The sequence below is a fragment of the Acipenser ruthenus genome, chromosome 31 (assembly GCF_902713425.1).
Source record: "Acipenser ruthenus chromosome 31, fAciRut3.2 maternal haplotype, whole genome shotgun sequence".
Lineage (NCBI taxonomy): Eukaryota > Metazoa > Chordata > Actinopteri > Acipenseriformes > Acipenseridae > Acipenser > Acipenser ruthenus.
The window spans coordinates 9,970,637-9,998,592 of NC_081219.1; the positions used below are offsets into that span (position 1 = coordinate 9,970,637).

Genomic DNA, 27,956 nt, shown 5'->3' on the forward strand with positions numbered 1-27,956 from the left:
ACCAGAGAACAAACAAGACTCTTACTTGTAGCTGTCGGTTTTTCCTGGCAGGTTTCCACCATTTAAAAGGAAGTGAATTTTAAAACAGAGATTAAAAGTGATGGCCCTGATCTTGCAGAAATCAATCATGTATGTTGTTTGTTCTGAACTTCCTCTTCCACGATTATTAGTGAGCAGACTATAACAAATAACAGTTCCGTTTTGACAGTTTCTGCTAAGGAAGACCAATTTGCACGCATTTCAATGCATTTTAAACATGTAGACCATTATAACCAGAAAACATTTCAGAGAGCATGGTGAGTTGTGGGGGTCAGTATTGTCAGTATTGCACATCATATATACAGTTTTGTTTAAAAAAAAAAAAAAAAAGCCATTACATTATTTCACTGTGTCATTTATTCCCATTGCCCATATACTGTGTTTTTTAATTTTTTTATTTAGTTTTGTTTTTTTGCTTTGCAGTTAATATAAACACAGCTGCCCGAAGCCCAATCTAATTTGTCAGTAGTTATTAAGTTAATGCATTTTCCTTGGCACGCTTCTCTTTACAGGTTTTATATGCATTTAAATGAACCCATTTACTGATCTGCTTGGACCTGTTCCTGAGGGAGGAGGGAGGGGAGAGGTGGTGGGATTGGGTGTCAAAGGTGGATCTGTTTTTCGGCTGCCCTGTTTAGAAAGAAAGTCTGCAGCAGCACCAACACCACAGACTGATTTTACTTCCTATGAACTATGGGTTGATATACATAGCACATAGAAAGACACATTGTCAAAACTTTTGTTTCAGGACTACAGTGTTTTAATAGTTTGCCCAGGCTATTAACCGCACACAAGAAAAACACAGTGGGTTACATTTGCAAAGTCAGTCTTCAATGTCAGTAACCTCAGGCTCTGTCTATTTGCATAAATATAACAGTAGGTTTGTTTATTAACCCTGTGCAGTCTGGAACACATGTGACTTGCATCCCTTTGATTGAGGAAACTCATATACTCCCTGGCAACGTAACCTTGTGCTAGGTCCACTAGGGGACAGTATTTAAGAAAGGTCTTGTACCGAAACTAAACTAAAAACAGATAAACAAACATTACATATTGCCTCATTGACAGCACAGCAACAGCAGCCTGTCGCCAAGTCTGTAACTACCCAAAACATGCTCTGTAGTGGCTTTAGTAACCCTTTTAACTCCTGACCCCATACTTTACAAAAACAAATAAATGCACTGCAGCAACAGTAGGGGATGTGCTCTGAAACAGATCCACAGTGGTATAGGCGGGCAACCTTTCTTACTTGAGAATGCATGCAAGAGATTGGAAAATTGATGGAACAAGCCTACTGTTTAGCTAGAGGGTTAGCTCAAGACCAACAGCTATTCACTAGAAGTTAGAAAGCTGAGTTTGTGTAGCAGGCATACACTGTAGCTTAATAATAGACCCATCCACCTCATTAGGAAAGCACAGATTATCTAACTGTGTCTCGAGCTGACAGGGGCACTCCATGTGTTAGGAGCTACAGTTTTGTAGACATGCTGAACCTGAGCGCCCAGTGACTGATAAGAAGCAGGCTTGTTTATGCTGTAGGCAGTCGCAGCTCTGTATCTATTAATAAAGATGTGTTCTTTCTCACCAATGCTTCAGCAGAGTCGTACTTACTGTTATCACAAAGAGCACATGAAGAGGACTTTAGGCAAACCCACGTACGCGTATGAGGCCAGACAATACGTTGTAAGTGTTAGTATGGCGACCTAGCCATACATGTGCTGCACAGCCACTAACCACATTTAAAGACATTACTCAGGCAGTCTTTGTAAGTGAAAACAATTCGCCGAAATGCAAAAGCAATTCAAAAAGTTTTTTTTATAGTTTGGTAAGCATAAATAAAATAATGAAACTAGCATTGTGTTGGTGTTTTTCAGAAGCGTCAAACCTAGTCAGTGCAAAAACGTTTCGGAGAGGAATCAAATAATTTGAACAGAAAGAAACGACTCCAGACTAATGCCACAGTTCCATCTGCCAATTGATTTCAAATCAGATGTGTTCATTTCCATCAGCAGCCGATTGAGAGTGAATGGATTTTAACTGGAACTCTGTCAGCCCCAGTTGGGATAGCGGGCTGGCAGAACTCCATCTCTCCAACACACACTGGTGGTGGAAGTTACTTAATGTGAAGGGGATTTAAATCTGCAGGAAGAAAATAAAGACAGAACACGTGGGTTGTGGATATATTATAGTTTATGTCTGGGATATATTGGAGGCGGATGTGATATAAACTGGGGATCTTTGTGTTTTTCGTAATGTCTGGCGTGCAGATTGCAAATGCAGCCAGCAGCAGCCCCAGTTTGATATAAGAGATGAGATTCAGTTTTACAGACTGGTTTCATGGTGCCGATGGACATGTGGCATGAGTTGTTTCTTGTTAGTTTTATACCAGAATTGTATTCCTCTCAGGCATATTCGCCTTTGCACGTGCTTTAAGACAGGACCCACAGTATAACAAAATATATATTAATAAAACTGTGCTGAGCAGCCCTGCCACAATTTAGTGTTTAAACTGACAATTGAAATAAACAACACACATTCTGCTGTCTGAAAGAGTATTTTGAGTACTTCTGTCATTTCTCTACTGTAAAACAGAGCTATGTAATAGTTTATCAGCTGTTTAACAATACAAAATGGATATGCATTTGACTTTTTAAAAAATATTTGACCCAGTACTGACGCAAAAATACTGTACAATTCAAGCTTCCAATTCTAATTATTATTATTATTATTATTATTATTATTATTATTATTATTATTATTATTATTATTATTAATAAACACTCTACCCCCAGAGACTAAAGCCTCTGTATTTGATTATTTTCATATCTCTGTTATTTTCTTGTTTTTGTATTGGGTCTTGAGAAAGTATTTTGATAAGCGCCCAATTGATATAGACTTGCGTACGTGCACACTTGCTATTGAAAATGAGGTTAGTGTCTGTGAACTCCCAATAACACATGACCCCTCCCCTCGCTGGCTCCATTCTCTGTCTCATGTGTTATTGAAGCTTCTGTCTCCCGGGATCACTGCTAGAGTAGATCGAGCAAGCCATGGCTGAAGTGACTGTACTGAACCAATTCAATGTATTCAACCAGCAAGAAGCTACTGTAGGCATCCATTACTCTGTGTAGACTTGTGCACATATTCCAGATTCCTGAATCCCAAGCTAATGTTACAGGGCGGCCTCCTTTAGTTTTTTTCACCGGGGGTATTTATGTGATAATGCCATGTTTGTAATCATTTAGGTTTGTATGTGCATTTTGTATACAGTGTAAAGTTTATGGAGCAGGGGCAGGATGGGGGTACATTTCAGAACACTGCTCAGACAATGTTTTACAATGTAGGTGTTCATCTTTACAGTAAATACTAATAATTAAATATGAGTATACCAAATGGATTTCAACATTTTATGTTGTTATTCATAAAAAAGCTTACATTTTTTTTTTTTTTTTTTTCAAACTATTCCACTTTTCCACAGTGACTATCAGGAATAGAGTTTCATCTACTACTGTATGTTTTTAAGTGACGGGATACGTTATGAAAGATTAATTGGTAAAACACATACAAATTAAACTATTAAAACATAGCCTGCATTGCTTTTCCCCCCCCATAATGGTTCATTTCTCTTTTTTAAGCCTATATTTTGTACCCCCATCCCTTTTAGTTGATTTTTGTTGTTTTAAAACTAAATTAACAAAACAATTGTGATGTGTTATTATATGATTTATTTTAAATTTTTATTGTATTTGTGGAAACATACTCATCAGAGCAGGGAATTTAAAATATATCCTTAAAAGGCAACTATATTCTGGCAATTAAAGGTTCCAAACATGACTGAAGGCTTTATCTGTGAATTGCAGAGTTCTGAAAGTTTCATACTGGTTTGCTGGACATGCTCTTGTCAAGCCACCCCTCCCATTCATTTGAAACCAAGCCATATTTATTACAATTGTATTTTAGCCCCTTCTCTCATTTTGATGTGGGGTGTTGACAAGAGCGGATCCACTATTAATAAAATGAATTCAACTAAAATATATAAAAGATGTATAGCTTGACTCGAAGACTAGCTGATGAAAGTTGTGGCTATTTTGTGTATCAAATCTGGGGGGAAAAAAAATCCATCAAAACGATGTTGAAGAAGTTCTCAAACTCTTGTGAAATTCCTGCGATTAGAGCCCCTGCAGATTGGGGTGCATGTATTGGGATGGAATCTGTGCAGATGTGTAATGCATTTGTGCAAAGTGCGTGCCACAGGTACAGATCCAGTCACACCCCTGCACCTTCTATTGTAGCTTCACATAGACTACTATACTCCCTCTAGAACAGTGACTGGACCAGTAGCAGATCTGTACCTGTTGGTACCTCATAGAACCTGCTGTATGCTGAGCAGAAAGGAGAAGTTGTGTCCTGCTCTGTCATTCACACTCCCCCTGTGTGCAGTGTCTATTCTTCAAGCTGTCAGATTGACTGGGCTCAATGTGCTTGTCTTTGCTCGGTAGCTGGTGTCTGTTTTGTCTGAAATAGCGCTTGAAGTGTGCCTCCCATGTCCTTGTGCTGAAGTTCACCAGATGACACTAAAGTTTCAATTTGAAGTTGATTGGGCTAACCTTTATGATAATCCTTACAGATCGAGGTCCAGTATTTATGAACCTGTTGGTTAACAATGGGTTTTGATCTGGTGAACGTGCAGCACTGGGTTGCTCCCAGTGTGTGTTCTTACTCTGTGTGTCATATTATGATGCAGCTATATTTGATATTATATGAAGAATTCAAAAGTTCATTTTCTGCTGATGTAGATTTTTTTGTCTTTCTCCTTTTTTTTATTCTCTTCCTCTACCAATTGTTCGTGAAGCTTTCTCTGAAGCTGGTAAGCATGAAAAGTAGCATGCCAGTCCTGTGATTATAATCAAAATAATTCAATGTTTGTTGTTGTTTTTTTTTTCTTGTCTTTATTCTTGTGAGATGAAAATTAATTGTCGAAATGTGTTGTCTTTGTCCCGCTGTGTCTCTCTATCCTGTCAGATAACCTTGAACACACAGGTGTGGAGTCTAATCGAGGTGATCAGCATTATATAATCTTTTGATTTTTTTTAAGACTAAAAAATGATTAATTTTTTTTAGTGGTAGATTGACTTGCAAATAATTTAAAACAGGGCTCTAAAACCTAGTAGAAAAAAAAACGCTGAATATTTTGTGTGAGATGTTTCCCAAGGAGAATATGAAAAAAAAAAACCCAAAAAACTGTGATATAGATTGTTACCATTTGGAAGTGATTAAAAATATTGATTAAGCTGTCTTAGGCTGGGACCAAATCAAAACCTTGACAACCAGCTAATCGCACTTAACAAAACTGTATTTAATAGCGTTTTCTTTTTTTGTAAGTATCTTATTTCTTTAACTCATAAAAAGAAAACGCTATTAAATACAGTTTTGTTAAGTGCGATTAGCGGGTTGTCAAGGTTTTGATTTGGTCCGGGCCTTAGACTAATCTTGAAATTGTATGGTATTATTACAGCTATACAAAGCATTGTTACTGTTTAGAGCCCTGTGTTGGTTTAACCTGCCAGAAATCTGGCAATTGTTCTGATTTAATTCAACTGTTTCGTGGTATCTTAGATTAATTATGTGTTGTCTCAACTATTTATACAATAACCAAATACATACAATTAACAGTTTACTAATCAGTTATCTGTTGGTAATTTCTAAAAATACAATTTAGTTTAGAAAATTATCCTGATATTCTGAGAAGGAGCACTTCACTGAAAATACTGTAGCGACCTGTTGTAAACGAAACTAGATATTTACAATGCAGGAATCCGTAGAATTCAGGCTCCCACTGAAACTTCTCTGAAGATGTGTATGAAGCCTGACTGGGCTGCAGAAACAGCCAAGCAATTGGCAAAAACAAAGAAACAGGTTCAAACTAAACAGTACAAAAAAATAATTTCTGGGACATTGATTTGCGTATATTTTAACAGGGAGGGAAGATATATACGAGTGAGCACCAACCCCTTATTCAGTCTGTTATGTAGAAATAGGGATGTGTGTGTATTTGAATTATTATTATTGAACAATGCGTCGCGTATTACACACATTTCTTTCGTGAAAAAACATCATTTAAATGCATGACTGGTAAGTGTTGGAGTGTCACACGCAGAAACGAGGGTAAGATCACTTTAAACTAGACTGTACTGTTACATGATGCTGCTGTGATAGTGTGACATTACGCAGCGATAAGCGGGTGGTTGTCTGTTTTGCGGATATTTAAACCTTTTCAGTCCAAGCAGTAAAAAAAAAAAAAACAACTGAAATGTGAAGAAGCGCAATAGAAGAATTATCACGAACCGGATCAGTTTTGATGAGGTCTTAGCGTTCCAGAAACCAATACATCTGGATTTTATTCGAGGGTGGAAATGCTGCCAAAATTGAGTCTTAAAATAAAATCGTTCGATTTTAAAATGCCTTTCCTCACCTTTATTAGCTTCACATTATGCCTGCTCCATCATTGTGTATAATTCTAATACACGCTCTGAAAGCTGTGCCATTACTGAAACTGTTCAACTGGCACGATGGTTGGCATTATAAATGGCCTCCACATCATTTACCTTTCTGTATAGGTTGGTGATCAGTGTAGCCTTTTCTGTTGTGCTATTAGCGCCACCTTTTGGCCAAATAAAATTGCACTTTTTTTTTGCACATACAGAAATAAAATCTTACCAAACAGCATCTTTTGAATCAAGTTTCCTTTTTTAAAAAAATATATATTATTAGATGTCACAAAATCATATGTAATGAATCAAAAATCATTGTGGTTCAGTGTTGTCAAGCCTATTAACAATAAGAAAAAACAATATATAGAATTGAACGCAGCAATGATGACAGACTAAGTAACAACAAGGTTAAAATGCAATCATCCTCCAGTGGACCTGACTGTATATCATGAGCATTTTACTGAAGCAGCTATGTCTCTTCATCCGTGGCATAATGACTGCCTGTTCGCGAATGACCCCCGAGTGTTTGAAAAATGCATTTAATAGGATTTCTGCTAATGCTCAGGGCTGAAGCTTGATACTGAAAAGGTTTAATCCCGAATGTTTTTCAGAGATCCACTGTGTGAAAACTGCAGTATCCCCTTGGTTTTAAACAGTGCTTGACTGTTGAATGAGTGGTTCATTAAAAAAAAAAAAATATATATATAATCTGCTTGGATCTGTCTAAAAGAAGACGTCCTTCGTATCAGAAAACACCATCTGTTGATGATTTCTGAGTCTCTTCACTCAGCTTAGAAATGATCTCACGAAGCAGCCTATTACAGTTTTTAGGTGCACTCATGAAGCATAGTTTCACAAAGGCTTTTTATAGAAATGTTTTTGTTTTATAACTATGACTTGTATAGCCACCTGTAACTTGACCTGAAACACATCATTAAACAGTCAGTTTAATTTTGAAATTGCACCACACACCGTGCATTAATATACTGTGTAATATCAAAGGACGCAAAGAAAATCACTTAACTTATCTTCAATCTCTCATTGAATACAGTGCTATTCCCCAGTTCATCACAAAGGTATATTTGGAATATTGGTTCTTTTGCCGCTAATTTCAGGCAGGCATAGTGAACAGCACTGTATTTAAGGTTAGTTTTTCTAAGCTGATGTATTAGCTTTATCACCTTAAAATCTGGGGCTTTAATGCTTAGGCTGTATAAAGCATTGACAAAAGGTGGCTTTAGCAAAACAATACCTATTTATATTCTAAAAGGGGGTGCTGCATTTAAACACAGTGTTTGATTGTTCTTGTTTTAATTCCTGTTAGATGTTCAAGTTCTAATTTATAGTATTTCTTTTCTCCTGCCATTGCATTGCCTCTTTTCTTAGGGATCCGGGCCGGAAGATTTTAGCCACTTGCCCCCAGAACAGCGAAGAAAGAAACTGCAGCAAAAGATCGATGACTTTAATAAGGACATCCAGAAAGAGATGGACCAGAGGTAACCATTCTTTTATACTATTTGTCTATTTACTTTGTGTTGCATTGGCCTGTAGAAATGCTTAGAGTAGTACAAGCAGAGACCAGTGAAGGATAATGAAAGCGCTGTAAAGTGCAGACCAGTATAACACACAAAGAAACCATCAGGGGAGCGCAGGTTGTGGCTGTGTGAAGTCGCCGGTCTGCACTAGAGTTTCCTGAGGGAGCGCTGCATTAGCTCCGACTCCCCAGTGGGTTCAGGAGCAAAAGCAGCGAGGGCTGTTTCGTGTCTTCATTGCGCTACAGCTCACCCTGCTGGCCAGGCACCTGGTGAGCTCAAGCAGGCATCTGCAGGGCTTTGTCCTCCAGAGGCTGGCAGCTCGCTGGCATCCACTCTCGAGTGCCTGGGTGTAACTGGCTTGGCGGTGGGATCGGACGCCCACTGATCTGTTGTGGGAATTGCTGCAGTGAGGGAACGTAATTGGACATTATAAATTGGGGAGAAAAACAGGGGTAAAAAGTAACAAAAATAACAATGATAACTGTGCAATTATATACTGCTAACACTGCATACAATATCCCCAAAAAGTTATCATTATCACAGCTGTTGTTTGTTCTGCTATTTGGTACTTTTTAAAGCTGCTAAGAAGGATAGTGGCACCACGCTTTACATGTAATCATAAGGCAAGGCTCATTACAATCACATCACAGCATTTTGCAGTATCTGTGCTAGATTAAGAGAAATCACCTTGTTGTTGTTGTTCTAAGTGAATATATTATTTTAATCCTGAACAGTACTTCTCCAGCTAATCCGCTGGTTTATCTTTGGCTTCTATAATAGGGATGCTTTAACAAAAATGAAGGATGTCTACATAAAGAACCCCCAGATGGGAGATCCCAACAGCGTGGATCCTCGGCTAGCGGAGATCGGGCAGAATATAGAGAAGCTGCAGTTCGAGTCTCAGAAATTCGAGGTTGGCTCTTTTTATTATTTCTCATGATATACTTGGGGATTGTCTTTGGCAAGTGGATTCCCCCTGAGGAGAAATATAGCCATGTGCTGTACCATAGGTGTAGCATCATAAAATATGTTACGATAGATAGATAGATAGATAGATAGATAGATAGATAAGCACTTGACATTATAAACATTATAAAAATTGAGGTGCGGCTACCTTAGGTAAAGAACTCCTACATAGCAAGAAAAACAAACCAGAAATTGTATGGTGGTCCAGCTGAACACCCAGCTCGGAAATCGTGTTGAGAGAGACAGCTACGTTCTGCAGCTGTGCATTCGACAGGGTGTGGGAGAGTGTGGATAGTGTCATCTGAAGGCACTTAAAGAAGCAGCTGTGCAAGATCAATTCAGATTGCCCTTGCATCTTAGACATAATACTTAGTAGCATGATTGCATCCTGTATCATCCTCCCACCTGCCTTTATCTAAATACAGCATGGGCATGGGGTGTGCTGATCTCCATGTTAACAGATGGCAAACTTCAAGTCTCTACCCCATACATAGTTTTTAACGTGGTAATATAATTTATGGCTGACTTTCCAACATGTTGAGAGGTGGGGGGATGTTTGTAAATATGTCCATATATATATATATATATATATATATATATATATATATAGTTTTCTATAAACTTGTTAACATTGCTAAACTGAGAGTCTTTCAGCATGAGATCCATGATGTAACAGATGTGAATCTGGATCCCAAAGAATGCAAACCAATCACAGGAAAATAACTATTTCAAATTAGAGGTAATTGATCAACAGAAAAGCACTATGTTGAAAAAAAGCTAAAATGTTTTTGCTTCCAGGAAAATAGACTGAATTACTGGTGGTGTTGTTTTTAAAGTGTTTCATTGTTTTAAGGCTGTAGCTGATACAATATAGTATCTGTTTTGTATAGATAGTAGTTGTAATCTTTACCGTTTTTGGTATATGTTGAGAACTGCACCTCAAATTGTGATGAAAACATGGAACATGGACATTCCTCAGGCTAGTGAGGGTATTGGAGTATAGATCATGGTTACCTACTTATTCTGCCTTCTGTTTGGTTGGACTAAAAATGAGGCTATATCTGCTGCCATCAATATTTTCAAGAGGTTCTGGGCTCCTTTGAACAGATTGCGGTCTGCCAAGTCAGAATTGTGAGGTGGGTCGTTAATGACCAGAACTGAGTCTTTAAAAGGGCTATTTGTTCCCATTCTGAGGTACCCCTTTGTTCTCCAGGGGTGGCTTGCTGAGGTAGAAGGAAGGCTGCCTGTGAAGAGTGAGCCTCCCCGGCAACAGAGTGCATTGTATGAGACTCAGAACAGCACCCCCGTCAACAACAACTGCGCACAGGACCGGGAGAGGTACAGTATAGACAGATAGCAAAGAGTCCCCATTGAAACCAGCATCCGCAGGACTAGTAACTGGGAGCAAGAGCAGAGTAAAGTGCAATCAGGCCTAGTGAAAGTAAGGGAAAGCACTGTGAAGCTCAGAGAGCAATAGTAAAGCACATTACCAACCATGACAAACTATGGGGAATGTATAGTATAGCCATGGCAGTGCTAATATAATATCCTATTATGGTAGGCAATGAAATATTAAGAAATGTAGATTTTAATACCGTTGCATATTTTTGTAGGGAACAAATAGACAGCAAGACTATCATGCCCCCCAAAAATGTTCATGTCAGTAAGCCTTTAAAATAAAGGTTTTTACTGGCCTTCAGAGGATTATCACTGTCCCTTTCTGTTGTACTGAAAATCTCTTTTCTTGCAACGCTATGCATAAAAATGTTCTCTGCCTGGTACCAAAACACTTCCTTTGCAATAGGAAATGGTCTGAGTGCTGTTAGCCCATTGGAGCAGGTCTGACCTACACAACAACAGGATGTGATTGAGTATTCCAAAATGAATGCTCTTGACCAAAAAGGAAGAAATGAATGAGATGCAATGACATTGACAGTACTGGAGACCTGCCAGCACTGGTTTGCACAGTGCTGTTGCTATAGTTACTGTCTGTGTTCCTTCCTTGAGCAGCCCTGATGGCAGTTACACAGAAGAGCAGAGTTCTGAATCCCAGATCAAGGTCCCAACCACGGACTTCGATGACGAGTTTGACGACGAAGAACCACTCCCCACCATCGGAAACTGCAAAGCTCTCTACCCATTCGACGGTAGGCTTTGAGTGTTCTGTGTACAGAGTGCAGTGTACATTTCCACCTTAAATACTGTCATTCCCCTTGCACTGCCATATTTCTTTGTGCTTAACCATGCTTGGTTATGGTGACAGTTATGATATTTTATATGTAAATTTTAGCACTGAGACTTGAAAAACCCATGAATAGTCTTTCAAAATACAAACAGAAATGCAAATGACCTTACAAACAAAGAAACAGTATTCTTGTACAGTGTGTTATGTTATTTCAGACCTAGTTTGCTTTGCATTTCTTTTTAAGAGCGATTATGAAAATGGTCATTTTTGTCTCTAAATACATTTCAAGCAGTGTTTAAAACCTTGGCTTCTGGCTGCAGCATTTTCTAGCGTCACTGCTAATAGCATCACACGCCATGCAGTCTTCATATAGCCCTCCGAGACTTTAAATACAAAAACGTAGTCATCCCTAATACTTAACAACTCCTTTCTATGAGTTTACCAGTGACAGTCATTTGTTAAAAAGATATATTTGGGTTTTTAAATGTCAGGAATAGTGGGATATGTTAGCACTGCACATGTTTAATATTGTGATTATTCATGGTGTTTGGTTCTCCTCTCATCAGGTCACAATGAAGGAACCCTCTCAGTCACTGAGGGAGAAACGCTGTACGTAATAGAGGAGGACAAAGGGGACGGCTGGACTCGGGTTCGAAGGAACGAGGATGAGGAGGGATACGTGCCCTCGTCGTACCTCGAAGTCTTTTTGGACAAAAATGGCAAAGGTGCAATGACTTACATTTAATCCATGTTGAAAGCAGGTAAAGGGCTTCCAAAGTGCTATCACTGGGCGATTTACAGTGCAGGAGGGACAGGGAGAGCGGCACAAAGTGCATTGCACAGGCTTGTTTGGGAGCTGCAATGGGAGAAAACAAATAACCTTTCCCCAGGCTCTGCTAGGGCCTGCTTGTGTCTCGCTGCTGAACTGCTAGTCAACAATTAGCTGAGGGATTATCAGGGGGTACACTGGTGTATGGAAAATACAGAGTGATTCAAAAGCAGCGGACCATTAATCAGAACATTATTCAATCCTGGCACATGGTAATATCCACAAAGCTTTTTAACCACAGCGTGTGGCTTTGGCTTATCTGGATAATTTTCATGAAGGGCTGCACAACCAGCACTTTGCTCATAACTTACACACAGGAACCCTTAAATCCAAACATTCTTCAACACCTTCATCGACCGGTGCGTTCCTGTCTACCATGACTGTCTATATAGAAAACTAAAACGATACATTGACATTTTTCTTCCTATGGTACGTTTTTATGATTCACTCTGAAGATCCTCAAGCTTTTGGGTCTACAGTAGATCTGAAAGCTGTTCCTGTGTTTCGTATACATCAGTGTTATCTACAATATCGTTTTTAAATATAAAGGCATTCAGCTCTGTAGTGCTGGCCACTGGGGGGGTGAATGCCTGTTTGGGAGAACTGAAGGTATTTGTTGAGCAGAAAACAGTCTAATATTTACATTTTGACTAGCCCTTTATAGTTACTCTCAATGTGGAAATCCATATGTTCAAGAATTCTAGTTCAGCTGTTTTTATCATTCAAGCGAAGTGGTGCCATAAATGACTAAACAGTAGTACACAGATACAGTATTTTATTTCAGAAACACAAAGAAATGAGCACATGCTTAATACTTTAATATGAGTCTCTTCATTTTAAATAGAAACAGGCCTTCACAGTTAAAGGAAGCCTTGGTTTTCAGTTTAACTGTAAAATAAATAAATCAGCTGAATAAGGAGGGAGTGCCATATTGTATTGATTAATCAGGGCTTAGATCCACCACTGTTTTACATGAATTAAATTAACCTTTCAATGTCTGTCAGTTATAAATAAATACCTTTATTAATCAGTACAAAGCAGGACTAAACATTAATCCTTTTTCTCCCAGTAGTTTTTTGTTATTTGCTTGCGTGTAAAAGAAAATGTTTTTTTAACAGCAAATAAAAATTTCAGCTACCTTCATTTTTTAAAGTGATTTGATTTTGTAATGCAAAATTTTAAATAGTGTGCAATTGTTAGTTGATTTTATTGCAATACTGTTTTACTATGAAAGGCCTTGAATGAACTCCCTTTTACTGGTCAAACTCCAAACCAGATTTCCTAATTGAGATTTGCGTTTTGAAATCTGTCTGGTTTTCCCTCTGCAAACAAGACAACAAGAGCTTTACCGCATACCTGTCAGTGCATGTGCTGTTCGGTCTTGCGACACGTTCTCTCTGTGCGCATGTCATTCTTAAAACTGGCATATATGAAAAAAGTTCAACATTTTACACGCACAGTATTAAACATTTACACAAGGCAACACATGCTGTTATGTTTTATCATGGGTACATATTTAGCTGTAGGTTTGTATGTATATATGTGTGTATGTGTGTGTGTGTATATATATATATATATATATATATATATATATATATATATATATATATATATATATACAAACATATATATGTAATTCAAAAGGACGTACACCCCAGTCGTAAGGCGTAACAAGTTTTTTCATAAGGAATTAAAATGTTTTTCATTGCAAAATACAAATCTCTGAAATTGTATTTAATTCCAGACTATTTTACAACCTTCTGGACAACTGTCATTTACATTTAATTGGTCCATTAACAAAAATATAGAGCCAGCTATCAGTGCCATTGTGAACTAGGGGCTATGAAAGACCTGGAATGCAAATAGAGACATTATCTGGTTCTTCACTAAAAAAAAAAAGAAGTGTGATTGATCTTACATTCTGTTTAATTCAAAACCATTGGGTAAATTCAATAGCAGAGGAATAGCATGAATAGAGCGCTCTATAGCTGCAATCACAAGCTAGACCGTGTCCGTATGATATAATTGTAACCCAGTGGCATTGTGTTAGTCTGATAGGTTTGGCATTATCTAATCAGAGGTATTTGAAATAAGAATTTACTGCATACTGCTACCCAGCAGGATTATTGGAAAAATGTGCAAATTCTGACTCTTTTTAGCTCAAGCAGAATTTGCATAACCCATATAGAAACAGCTCTGTAAAGGAATTGTTTCCCATTGAAGTGGTTCCTGGGCTTGCTGAGACACAGTCTGGTTAATACAGGAATAGCACAGCCTCCTGACCAGCACACAAGACTATATTCTTGTGTGATGTGCATGCTGGTGTGCCGATGCATTGTGAGGTACGGTGTAATGTTCTGTGTGAATCCTGGTGTGCCGATGCATTGTGAGGTATGGTGTAATGTTCTGTGTGAATCCTGGTGTGCCGATGCATTGTGAGGTATGGTGTAATGTTCTGTGTGAATCTATAATGCAGTGCATTTATAGATATAACATTGATTTAAACCAAACATCAAAAACATGTTTTTTTGTTTTGTTTTTAATGCTGCATAACATAAGGCCTGGGCAATATATATATATATATATATATATATATATATATATATATATATATATATATATATATATATATATATATAATGGCATAAAAGTACTTCCACTTTAATTTGAACACCATAGGAAAGAGTGCCTCTACTGGTCACAAATTGTAGTGCAAATGTGTTAAAGGCAATGTGAGAGTTTTGGAGCCCAACCTTGTATGAGAGTGTGTTTGCATCCTATCTAACCGTGGTTGTCTGTTTTTTTTTTGTTTGTTTTTTTCTTTAAATTGCAGATTCCTAATTGTGTGGGGCTGGTGCAGGAATCACAGGGCAAGCTGCTTCTGGAGAAACCCGTCCTCCGTCTAAAACTAAAATCAGAGACAAAAGATAAAGGAGACCTGAGCGTGTTGAATCTAAATACACCCAAAACAAATAAAAAGAATACAACAAAAAACCAAACAGATCGAAACCAAACTCAATTTAGGCACCACAGCATAGGAATTTGACCCCTTGCTTATTTTGTGTTGTTTTGTTTTTGCCAGGGCATGCTTCTTGTTCATATCTGTGTCTGCAATGGCAATTTCCTAATGCATGAAGCTATGACAAAAGCTGCCAGATAAAAGCGATCTCCTCCAACCGTGTTGTCTGCCAGAACTGTGTACCACAGGATCAGAAATATGAACCCTAGTACATTACTTCACTTGTGTTACGAAGCCAAGTCTAACCTACCTTGATAGCAGATTCACAGGGTACGTATTCTTAGATTGCTGTGCTAGAAAAACTAAATATAAAGGGCCTAACAGACCCATTAGCACAGCATTAGAAACTGGGGATAGCTTTCACTCTGAGAGCTAAAACTGAGTCATAATGGAAAGTAGTCAATAAAATAATCATGGACTGTAGGAAAGATTTTCTGTTAATCTGCACAAGGAAGCATACCATCAAGTATACAGGTAAATCAAACTTCATATAGAAATGAGTTTATATAATATAATCAGTAGACTACTTCATTCAAATCAGTTCTGATTATAATTGGTACCATACTGAAAAAATGCTTGTCTAGTTCAATATGCTATTAGCTATTAATTCATTCAGCACTAAGTACCTTTACAGAAAGACTACCCTGGATTAACTAATTGCATAATTTCAGTGTCTACCCTTAAAAAGAAATAAATATAGCCATCTTAGTACAGTATACTGCGTTAGCTTACTGGTCTGCTGTTTTGAGTGGAGTTATTAACTTTTGTTTGCTCTGTACATGTAGCAGGTTATTCAGTTACAGCTGTCAGAAATAGACAGTGTGCTTTGCTTGTATTTTCTGTCCATGTGGTACATTCTATGGTGTCTGCAGCACTCTCCTTTACCCAAGCCAAGATTCTCAGCCGTGCGTTTTTTTGGTTTGTCCTAATTTTGCATTTTGTTTCTTAGCCTGCATGCTCGCCCTGTCACCCTGCCTGTGCCAACCTTACCAGGAAGGGGGTCGTTACAGACTCCACACGATTTTTTTTTTTTTTTCTAAACTGCTGCCTGTACATTTTTGTTACATTTTAATTTGTGATTTATTTTGCATTAGCACCTGTAACCTTGAATTTCAAAAGCACTCCCTTTTTTTTAACCATTTTATTGCCTATTGAGGAAACGTGTTTCAGGGTTTCATCTATAGTATGTGTATTTAATATATATAAGATATATACATTGAGGAGAGATTACCTTTTAAAAGAAATAGTCCCTGCCAAACTCATAACAGTGTTACATATACATTTTTATTACCTCAAATTCTAATTCCTCATTAATTTGGAGTGGAAAACAGAATCTCCTTTTTAACCTAGTAATGTTTAACTGCTGTGGCGCCAGTGTATCTTTGTAAGCTCTTTAGCGATTGCTGTTGCTTTACAGGATAGTGTAATTTTTTGATGTCCAAGAGTCATGTGTAAGGCAGAATAGTAACAAAGTGAACTGGGCAATTGATTTCACTTGATTAGCAACAAGCTTTAATTGTTTTATCAGATGCTAGCATATTTTCCTATGTGTGAGTTCATGAGTAACTTGACAATTTCTGCTGTTTTATTTTATTTTTTTTTCAATCACACTTTTTTATGAAGACAGGAAAAAAAATGTCATAATTCGTAGAAGGGGACAGTATATTATTGTCGGCCCAATGTAAGTCAATGTCATTATACGGGGGAGTCTACTGGTGTAAAATGCCATTTAAATAGACCTATCTTAGAATGGTATATTCTTTTGCCTCCACTGGGTGGTGTAGTTGCACCGAAGTCTTTTTGTGGAAAAGCACACCTCCTGGTGTAAAATGTAAGTTGTCCGAGCGAGTGTTGGCAAGTGATGGTGATTGTTTTTCTGAAATAATGTTCCACACCTTTACTCTGTCCCTCAACCAAAGCTGCACTGCCACTTAAATCTGGGGCCAAGATGAAGCTTTGTAGTTTATTAAAATAAAGTTACTGATAGATTAAGTTAAATCGCTTACTGATACAACAAACAACTTAGGTGTACTTCAGAGGTGGAAACATTCTTGATTAATCATAAAGCACTGTATAGATGGTCACTGAAAACCGCATTGGAACCTTATAGAGTGGGAGAGTAAAAGTGACCTGTATATTTGTAAACAAGGTTTAAAAGTGATAGAACTTCTACTAGTTCATCAGCTGTGATCAGATTCTTGTTCTCTGATTCCTGTTTTTTGCATTCACTAGCCTTGGCTTTAAGTTCTTCTGTAGATGGTTCCTCTCTAAAACTAGTAAAAAACTTCAGACAGAATAGACTAGAGGTTTCTTTTACCAGAAGGAGATATTTGATCAGATTATAGGCAAGAAGTAGTGTGGAAAAAAACAAAACAAAACCTGTAATAGCTGGATGGATGTGCCGGTAATCCTGTTTAAAAATGCATGCGAGATGAAGCTCTCAAAGTTAGCCTGATACTATGAAAAACAAAACAAAAAAATCCCACGAAAGATATAAAGTTATATTTTTAAAGATTGTAACCGTTTTATTTTTTTGTTTTGTTTTGCTTATGTAAGCCACATGATGTTTTAATGTTTTTTTGCACTTTGTTGTTGTTTGTGTTTCATTGGAATGCTTGTGTGTCAAAAGCACTGAGAATATCCATCATAATTTACAGGATACTTTACATGTGTTGTTTACTGTGCCAATTAAAAGATTTCCAGCATTTGTTATTTTACTAGCGCACGTAAATGCCTACTTTATGATAGGGGAGGTTGAGGAGAAAGGCTGGGAAGGTCTGCACTGTTCAGCCTCCTAAATATCAAGCAGTCCGTTTTGGTCTGGTAAATAATAGATTAGTAAGAACTTTTAGTATCTTACTGGTGGTGTCAGTTCTGGTGCCTTTGCCAAACTTGAGCATAACAGATCTGCCATACTATGGTTAAGATGGAAGAAATTTCTCAAAAACCTACAGCACCATCATGTGTGTTGTCCTCCTTTCAGCCCTTCTCCATGAAACAGAAATTCATGCAAGTGTATTTTCAAACGAATTGCTCTATGTGCCCTCTGCTGAGATTACTGCAATGTCTAGATAACCTAGTGGTTACTTACTGCAAGTACAGGAAGTAGTCAAACATGGAAAGGTAAAAAGTATCATTGAGCTAGCCAAGTACATTGCAAAACTACTTGATTTAGCTTCTTGGTTTCACCTCCCTATAAGATTTGTTGTGAATAAATCACAACAATGAGGACTGTTCTAAAATGATTCCAGCATAGGAAATCGAAATATTCTAGGAAAAGGAGAATAGTACAAGTTCCATTGAATTCCCTTTGTAAACCTTTTTTTTTTTACTTTTGAAAATACACCAGCATGTTATTCTACAAGAACACAGCAACATAACTACAGTTCAAATGTAGTTAATTAATTAGCAGTTCAATGAGTACAAAATAACTAAGCATGTAGTTACAGTTCCACTGCACTAAAACTAATAGCTAAGGTTGAACTGCACTACAGTTGCTGATTATATTACAGCCACTTTGAAAGATGTGTGCTCTGAATGTGTGTATTTAACTTTTACCACTGTGTACAGTACACCTTGACTTGTAATGTATCTTTCACCTATAGTGTAAGTAAAACCTTGTACTATCAAACAGTACAGTAGGTGTCATTATTGTGGTATATATATATATATATATATATATATATATATATATATATATATATATATATATATATATATATATATATATATATAATTTTCCTATTGTATAATACACTCACTGCATGAATTTCTGTATCATAGAGGAGTCTTGATTTAAAAAAACAAAATGTTCACATTGCCTCGCTCTGTTCTTTACTCTTCTAAATTCTGCCATCACAAACGCAGACGCCTGGTTATTCAAATGTTATAGTTCCCTCTGCTTTTCATACATTGCATTGTTAATGACTGCATTTATTTGCAAACAAAATAAAATATATAAAAATATATATGTTGTTCACTTATAAGTGTTTGCCTTTTTTCATGTATTATTGCTCAGTAAATGAACAAGTGGCATCTATTTGCCAATCACTATCATTGAGATTCGGTTAGTACAAGTGCTGGTCAGCGAGCTTACAGAAACCTTTAATACCTAGCAAGGACAAGTCTAAATGTAACAAAATAAATAGATCACAAGATTAACAGGTGAGCTTTGCACACCAGTGGTATTATACCGACCTGACATATACATGTTCAATATTTGAAAATCAACTAAAAAAATACTTGCCTTCAAGTAAAGATGAAACATGACACAGTAGAAAATTGTTTTTTAAAACAATTATATATTTTTACAAAATACATCAGCTTTTTCTTGGCTGTCAGAGTAAATTTCTGTTTACAATGTACAAGGCAGCAACATTAAGACTTATAAAACTTTGTAACAGGGTGTTATAAATGAAATCAGAGTGTGTCATTTTACAATCTAGCACCCTCCACTTCCATCTCACAAGAGGATAACATTGCTAACATTACTATACCAGATGCAGCCAATAGAAGTACATTGGAAGCTGTGCCGATTCAAAAGACACTGTGCAGGTAACCTCTACCGTTTCTAGTTACTAAATACTGATATGTTTATACAGGCTCTAAACTAAAATGGTATTTTTTTATTGAAACCTTAAATGACTATTTTACATGCAGCAATTCAGTAGTAAAAAATGTTAGTGTGCAAATAGAAGTTGACAATTTGAGTGGTTGTTTTTAAACTCAAGTTTATAAGGCACTTGTTGCTGCTGTAATGCAAAAATGCATTGTTTTACAATGCAAACTGAGCTCTCCGTGATAGATCTCTGCTGTGCTCATTCATTAGTCCCTGATCAGACAAATAGAAAATGTACATCAATATCTGTATAGATTTTTTTTTTTTTTTTTAAATCATAAAGCCTAACCCAAATTTCTGCACATAATTAATCGTTAAAGACATTCATCGTTTCATGCAATATTATATTGATCCAGGACATATCATTGTATGAAATGAATACTGCTGGCTGGTTGATTTGTATCCTTCATATTCATTTTGAATTTAATTGTCCCAGATAGTGCAGCAAAGATGCAACGTCTCATTTAAAAATGCAGTCCTGTTTCTATCAAGATTTTACAGTAGGGTGATTTAATTGGACTTTCTCAAGACATACAGAGTCATTGGCAGAGTTGAACCCAGGACCTCCTGGTAATCACTGGCTACAACCCAGTTTAAATTAAGAGTCCTTCCCTCCATTTATTTGTAAACACTACAAGTGATAATCTAGCTTCTTCTCCACAGTTTTGCAGCCTTTGTCTGAAAATATCTTCTCTTCTTTGGGGAAGTAGGTCATTTCTTCAACCACAGCATTGACTATATCCTTGTCTGGCTTCTTGTTGCGGGACTTCAGCTCTTCCTTCACACACATTCGGACGTGTTTGATCTCCAGAGGCAGGAAAGGGACGAAGAAATCCACCAGGTTCTTGTCAATTAGACTGGTGTGCCAGAACCCACCTGAAACAGCAGAGATTAGAGAAAGTATGAATACAAGACTAGACTCACAAGAGGAGCGTTCAGACTACGGACTGATTTCAGTCTGTTAATATCTAGGACCCTACCAAATCCACGGTCCATTTTTGTAAATTGCATGGTCATAACATTTAAATCTTGAATTTCACGGTCTCAGCTATTTCAGTCTTAAATTTCACAGTGGTGTAAAAAAGCATGAACATGTATTTAAAAAAAGCAAAATATAAACATTTAAAGCCATGTTACAAAAGCATGTGACTAACAATGTTGCTTAAGTCAGTGGCTGAATGTGAGCATGAAGCATCCTGCAACTGTTTCTTTATTCATTCCCTGTCTCTGCTGTGTCTTTGTCTTTGATGGCTCTAGTCCCTGTCAAAATGGCGCTGGATCATTGCTCGACATATGTGATCCAACTAAACACTGCAGGTGGTACAATATAGTTTGCCACTATCACCATGTAGAATTTGGCTTCCAAATTAATTTACACAATCCGCTGCAGTAATTATTGTAGAATATTTGGATTTATTTTGGACATGCATTTAACGGTACCAGTTGAGATCTCTAGGATACTCAAATAAAATTGATTCCCTCCAAATACCTGAATAGACTAGCATAGCCACAAGGGGGAGGCATGTAACCACTAATAAGCCATTATGATATCTATTTTTGTAATCAAAATGTATGCAACAATTGTGGAGTGTGTCATAAAATCTGAAGCCATCAGTGACTTAATCACATGAGAAGTGAAGTTTCATGTTTCAAAGTATCAAACACCTTTGCATATTATTTCTGGTAGCGTGTATCGCTCCACCACCCCCGTGTCCAAAAGTATTACTCCTCAAGTACTTGTACTAATGGCTTCAACTGTGTAGTGACTCTAGACCTTTACTGCCTCTGCACGCCGATACGAATGGAAGTGGGTATAGTGGTAAAGTGAGTGGCATACTTTTCTTGTTGTTAAAGACTTCCAGTGACACGGCTGTCTCCAGGTCTTTCAGCTGGATTTCTTCCCTTTTCTTGCCTTCATTCCAGAAATCCAGAGCCACTTTGGTAATCTTCTCTCCACCTGCATTGCTGTTGGATATAAAAAAAAAAAAAAAGATATCAATCAACAGATCTATAGAATATGCATATTTGTATGTATTTGCAGGTTCGCAAAACTGGAAACAGACTGAAGGAAAAATGAGCATGCATCTGAGCACAGTTAACATGACATTACAATCAGTGTTCTGCAAAGACCGCCAAAAAACATTGGTGTAGGAACTAGTCATTAATTTCCTTTATAACAGAGAATCCATATCCTTCATGTTAGCCCCCACCTATTAAAGCCCCACATCATGCTTTCTTTGCAAGACATAGAAAATCTTAGCTTTACACATGCTGTTCCACCCCACAGGTTTTACTGAAAATGTAACAGGTAGGTGAATTGCTGATTTAAAGAGACCCTGATATCTGTGGATCAAAGAGGAGGAGATGGCCCGATTACCTGAGGAATATGAAAATGGCTTGCCGGTAGGACACCCCATCCATGGTCTCATAATAATCCAAGAACGGTTTGATACTGTCAATAAGACCCGGGTGCATTTTGTCCATTTCATCAAATATAAACAGGGATCGTGCACAGCTGGACACGTTCCCTCGCACCCACTGCTGCAGCTGGTCCTACAAAAGAAGAAAAATAAAGCACATTTAGACTTGGGCCATAAACACCTCATCTCATTACAAAAAGCTATGCCTCTCCAGCTTACTCGGGTTGTATTTACCTTGTAGGAGTCAATGTGGTCAGCGTGGGGAAAGTGAGCAGTGGAGACAAACTGGTGCACAAAGCCACTCTTCATGCCTTTCCTGTAGAGGTGTTCAGCTATCATCTGGCTGACCAAGTTCTTGCCTGTTCCTGTCCAGCCATGAAGGGACAGGACCAGAGGCTTCTTGGGCTTTTTGTTGTTGACAAAGCCGGTCACTGCTTTCAGGATAACCTGGGTAGCCAGGTGCTGCCCAAACAGCTTCCCTTCTAGGGTCTCCTTTAACCCTGGAAAAAAAAAAACGCATTGAAGATATGTCAGTAACATTCTGGATTAAAACAATCTCCTACATCCACAGCATAATAGCATAAAAACAAAATCTACAGTTTTACCCAGCAATTGACAGGGTGTGCAGTACCTTCCAGGTGTCACAGACGGTTACTATCAGTTACAATACGTACTAGCAGTAACTGAATTTCATTGAAATCAAAAGAAAGCAAACAGATGCAGTATTATACTACTCGATTACAACAGATGCACTCACTGACCCATGCACTCAGGCACACTTTCACTTGAGATTGAACACAATTCATTTTGAAATTAACTGCATGCCTTCCCTTACACCCTAATGCTGGTAGTCTATGCGCGTCTTTAACTATGCTCATTACCTACATATAGCTATAGCCAAAAGTTTTGCATTCATTTTGCTTCAGAAAGTTGAATGAAACCTGCTGAATAGTTACGTTAACATACTGAATTGCATAACGCTTTATAGTCTTCTATATACTGAACGAAAAACTGACAAAAAAAATGTGACATTTTGAAATCTAACATGAAATACTGTATTACTATTATGGCTTCCAGTAGACTTCTGCAATATCATTTTGTAGTTTATTTGATTACATGATGTTAAATAACATACGGGTGTTAAGGTTCAAATTGCAAGTGAATTTAATGAATACTAATAACGTAAATTAAGTCAATATTAAATAATCTTAAAACTAATTATTTTTGATAATTCAGGAATGGTGAATTAAACTGTGTAGATATTGAACTGCAAAAAATAAAGTATTTTTAAGGAAAAGGTGTTTCAATGAGGTATGCTTTGTATGTATTTATTTTTTTATTTTATTTTATTTTTGTCGCTGTCAGAGTCAAATATTATTTAATCTTCACAGTGACAGATGTTAAGTGCCTAAACACCCTGAACTGTGGGTGTTATCAAGTGACTTGAGACATTTTGTTTGAAAGTGGTCGAGGTGAGTCAAACATGGGTCAAAGGCCATGTATAATAATCTTGACGTATATGTCATTTTGACGTCATACTACAGTATTATGACTTTTTTCGAATGGCTCAGGATGCAAATACACACACATATACATACATACACATATACATATATATATATATTGGTCTCAGTCCTAAAATTCAATGTAATACAACACTTTTGGCCTTAGCTGTATACATTGTTAATTGCAAACATTAGCATCTGAAACCTGCAAGCAATGTTGAAGTATCACTCCACGTGGAACATGTAGACTGACTGTTTACCCCCTCAAAGTGAGAGGAGTCTGTTAATGAGCAAAAAAATACTGCACAAAAGAAACATTGCAAAGAATGTAACATAAGTAACTTATTGCAGTAGCGTTCATATCTACTTTCCAAATAAAGACTACTGATCTTAAATGGTATCATACACAGTGTGTAGCTTTGGTAAAATGTAAACATTTGCTGAAACACAGGCAGATAAAGCCATTTAAATAAATCGATCAATAACAATAAACGTCGTGTACGTCTCTGCCTGGTAAACGAAACCGAAACTGAAATAGAAAGCTCACGAGCAGCTTATTTCCATCCATCCATTTTAACCGCTTACTCCTTTACAGGGTCGCGGTGAGCCGGAGCCTAACCCGGCATACACAGGGCGAGGCGACACCCTGGACGGGACGCGTGTCCATCGCACGCTTCCCTATTGAACAACTCGTAGTTATACACCTCACCACCGAAAGCCGAAACAAAAAATAAAATAAAAATAACTTACCCGTTCTATTAAATGCTATCCAGTTGTCGTCGCAATTTTCTATAAAATAATGAACAATTTTTCGGCCGAGCGGGAATAGCCCAGCACCTACCCCGAGTAAAACGGTGGTCGTAAATGGCTCAAATGCATTGGCAATTTGCACACACGACAGCAAACACAAAGGGGTGAGCAGGCGCATTACTCTCATCGTACTGTTTTTAAAGTGAGGCGTTTGTGGTTTTTAAAAGCAGGCTGAAATAACACCAGTACAAAGAAGAAACGGTAAAACCTCACATCCGTATTACGCTGGCATTATAACAAAACTAAGGCACCAGACTCAATTGCGCGTTTACTCGGATAACGTAGTCACATTTTATCATTTTTAAAAGGTGTGTGTGTGTATATATATATATATATATATATGTGTTTTTTTTTTTTTAAGCGGCATTGTGTTGTATTTTTAGGACCTTATGATCAGACCTGTTCTGGTAATTTATAATAAATTCATAACCTTTGTTGGAACAAATACGTCTAATTATATAATACAACCACCACTCGAATTGTTATACACTCCGGTTTAATTGTTAGCTCTGAATTGCATGGTTAGCCTTAAACAATAAATAAAAAATAAAAAAAAGCTTTGGTATTTATGATTTTTTACGCCACCTAATAATATTTGTACTTCTACTATCCCTTGCTAGCTCCACCTACCCTTGACGACTTCCTTTTTTTGTCAAAAGGCTTGTAAAAAGCCTGTTGCTGCCACAGTAAAGTATATTAATCTAATCTTTGTTTGTCCCCAAAATGAACTAAATACGAATGTAGTAATTCTGACATCAACAACAAGCACATATACTGTATTTAGAACAGCAGTGTGGAGTAGTGGTTAGGGCTTTGGACTCTTGACCGGAGAGTTGTGGGTTCAATCCCAGGTGGGGGACACTGCTGCTGTACCGTTGAGCAAGGTACTTTACCTAGATTGCTTCAGTAAAAACCCAACTGTATAAATGGGTAATTGTATGTAAAAATAATGAGATATCTTGTAACAATTGTAAATCGCCCTGGATCATGGCGTCTGCTAAGAAATAAATAATAATTTATAACTTGAAAATAGTTGGTTATTTGCTTGCTTAGCACAAGGAATGATAAGATAACAGGAAGCAATAGCTGATTTTAATTCTACTGTATAACTCTTTTGGGGGGGTGGGTCTGTATCAAATGTCAATGCAAGGTTACATCAAATTTGAGAAAACAGTTTTAAAAGAAACGTTATTGGCTAGAGTTGAAACAAGCTCTATACGACTTAAACAGATGTGCAAATAATTAACAGAAGAACTGATTTCTCAGTAGTATTTCTCAGAGTTTGTGCTAATCAATCTCAGACCCAGATGTCTTACACAATAGTGTATGTAGGTAATCTCCATATAGACAATCATTAACATATACTGAAGTAAGCATCCCTCACAGACTGCTTGTATTTTCATGTGACTCCCATAACATTACTTTACATGAATGGTCGCAGACAAAAGTACTGGCACCCTGCCCTTATACCAGAATTCAAGGTAACAGATTAAGGACAAACATTTAGTAAACTTTAACCACTTTTTAATAAAACAAAAAGCATAATTCTTAACCAGATGCTACATCATCTTGGTGAAATCTGGGCCCGTTCTGTCTTGCATATTCCCTTCAGCTCGGACAGGTGGACACAATGCTTGTCTACATCTTTTTTCAGATTAGTCCAAAGCATTTCTATTGGATGGAGACTGCGAAGGACATTCCAGAACTTGTATCTTTGTTTTCTTCAAGAATTCCACTTGACTTAGCCATCTGCTTTGGGTCATTGTTGTGTTGGAAGATAAACTGTCTGCCATGTAGTTTGTAGAATGCTTTGATACATGGCTGCATTCATTTGGTCTTCAATCACATGAATGTCTCCTATCCCTGAACTGTTAAAACACCCCCACATCATGATCAAACCACCTCCATGTTTAACTGTAGCTACACGCTTTTCTTCATTGAAGGCTTTCCCTTGTTCTCCAAACATACTACGGTCCATTTTTGGGGAAAAGCTATATTTTAGTCTTATTGGACCAGAGAATTTTGTTGAAGAATGCTTCAGATTCCTGTTCATATTTCTTTGCACATTTTACAAAGTTTGTTTCATGAATTCTCTTTAAAAAGTGGTTTGCAGCTCTGAGGTCTATGTGCATACAACCCTTCTGTGTTCAGGTCAATTTGAAATTGCTGTATGTTAAACTACCAGCAATTGTATATTTTGGTCTTTGTCATAATTAGTGACTAATGTTGACTAAATGTTTGTATTTAACATGTTTTTCTTGAATTACATTAAGTGCAGGGTGCCAATACTTTTGTCTGCCACTGTAACTGTGTTTCCAACATAAATCAGACAGAATTACGTACACAACACACACTACAATGTGGATTATTACACAATTGTCCTGTAGTACCTTGCTCCATGACATTGCATTGTACACTATACTGCAGCAGAATGCAGGTCTTATTGACAGTCCAGTTTGTTTCCCCAATTATAGCTGTAGGGAGATCTGGTCACTGTAGACCCAACACAGGTTAGTTCCTGCTGTACACAAATTACACACTACAGCTGTTATACTACAGGCAGCAAAATGAATTAAAAATCGGCCACCTTACCTGTGCTGTTCATGGCGATCCATTCCTCCTGGCAGCACTCGTGAATACTACACAGCATGTTTGGGTAAATGGCAAGTAACCCAGTAAGGGCTGCAGCCATCCCAACTGCAATGCTGGTACTGATGGGTTCAATGGCATTCCCCGTCGACACGCAAGACAAGGCGAATGCGATATACAATGCCGGGCGCTGGTGGAGTCTCATTGCAATTTCGGAGTTTTCTTAACTGTGAGAAAGACAACAAAAAAACTGAATGCCAAATTACAAAATAAATAGCTGCAGTATACCGTGCACCGTTCTGAACACAAGACCGACCTCACCTTATTGTGTATGGCTAGTTAAATACAGCTGCACGAAACCTTTAGGGACATTTTTTTAAATTTTGTTTTGTTAATCGTTTTGTTTATACATAGTTACAAAAGTTTATATATATGGCTGAATGGCATAAAGGAACATACATACATACATTATGTTTTTAACATACCGGTGTTAGTTCGACTTACTTACCTAGATTTGCACTACACCTAGTGCTGATGTTGGTTGCTACGGTAGTTTGTCGAAGTTAACATAAATAACGTTAGCTAAGATTTTCAACGGCCGTGTCCAGAAAGCGGTTTCACATTCTAGTTTAATGAAAATAATGAACACGCCAGACTGAAATAAACGCTCCCTAACCGCAGAATCCTAAATAAAACCCTTCTTTACTTTAAATCTTGTCCGGGTACTTGGTTCACATTGACTTCCTTGACGTCACTTCCTTACATGGTCGCCATGTCTTTGCGGGGCAGAATTAAAAAAATATATAAAAAAGAGCCACTAGATGTCTCTAGAGTGCTAATTATACGCTGTGTTCAACAGTAACAAACACTTGGAACGCCTTCAAATATTTCAAGTGAAGCATTTTTCTTCTCTTTTTATAATTATCATGAAAGGCTTTGGTGAGCAACAT

The 27,956-nt window shown here is 37.4% G+C and overlaps 2 protein-coding genes across 11 annotated transcripts in view; one reads left to right on the top strand and one right to left on the bottom strand.

The window, feature by feature from the left end:
* The window catches only part of LOC117396683 (formin-binding protein 1), a 105,014-nt gene extending 87,242 nt beyond the window's left edge, over window positions 1–17,772 (top strand). For 2 of the 9 annotated variants that reach the window (XM_059005611.1, XM_059005614.1), the window contains 5 exons: window positions 7,917–8,026; window positions 8,846–8,978; window positions 10,245–10,369; window positions 11,042–11,178; window positions 11,783–13,624. In XM_059005611.1, the coding sequence (XP_058861594.1) occupies window positions 7,917–8,026; window positions 8,846–8,978; window positions 10,245–10,369; window positions 11,042–11,178; window positions 11,783–11,961 (684 nt within the window). In that variant the 3' untranslated portion in view covers window positions 11,962–13,624. Of the gene's footprint in view, window positions 1–1,638; window positions 1,723–4,891; window positions 4,907–5,061; window positions 5,098–7,916; window positions 8,027–8,845; window positions 8,979–10,244; window positions 10,370–11,038; window positions 11,179–11,782; window positions 13,628–14,878 lie in introns of those variants that run through there. The other 7 variants (XM_059005606.1, XM_059005607.1, XM_059005608.1 and 4 more) reach the window with 7 other exon arrangements.
* Window positions 17,773–18,800: 1,028 nt separating this feature from the next.
* Window positions 18,801–27,924, bottom strand: LOC131702926 (torsin-1A-like). 2 transcript variants are annotated; one of them, XM_059005618.1, is made up of 6 exons: window positions 27,515–27,924; window positions 27,010–27,233; window positions 22,337–22,602; window positions 22,060–22,235; window positions 21,520–21,647; window positions 18,801–20,558 (listed from the first exon to the last, which is right to left on the bottom strand). In XM_059005618.1, exons 2-6 carry the CDS (start codon window positions 27,209–27,211, stop codon window positions 20,314–20,316), a joined length of 1,017 nt encoding a protein of 338 aa, XP_058861601.1. In that variant the 5' UTR covers window positions 27,212–27,233; window positions 27,515–27,924; the 3' UTR covers window positions 18,801–20,313. The 2 variants fall into 2 exon arrangements, with proteins under 2 accessions (XP_058861601.1, XP_058861602.1); XM_059005619.1 differs by lacking the exons at window positions 27,010–27,233; window positions 27,515–27,924 and adding an exon at window positions 24,358–24,657.
* Between the last annotated feature and the right edge of the window lie 32 nt (window positions 27,925–27,956).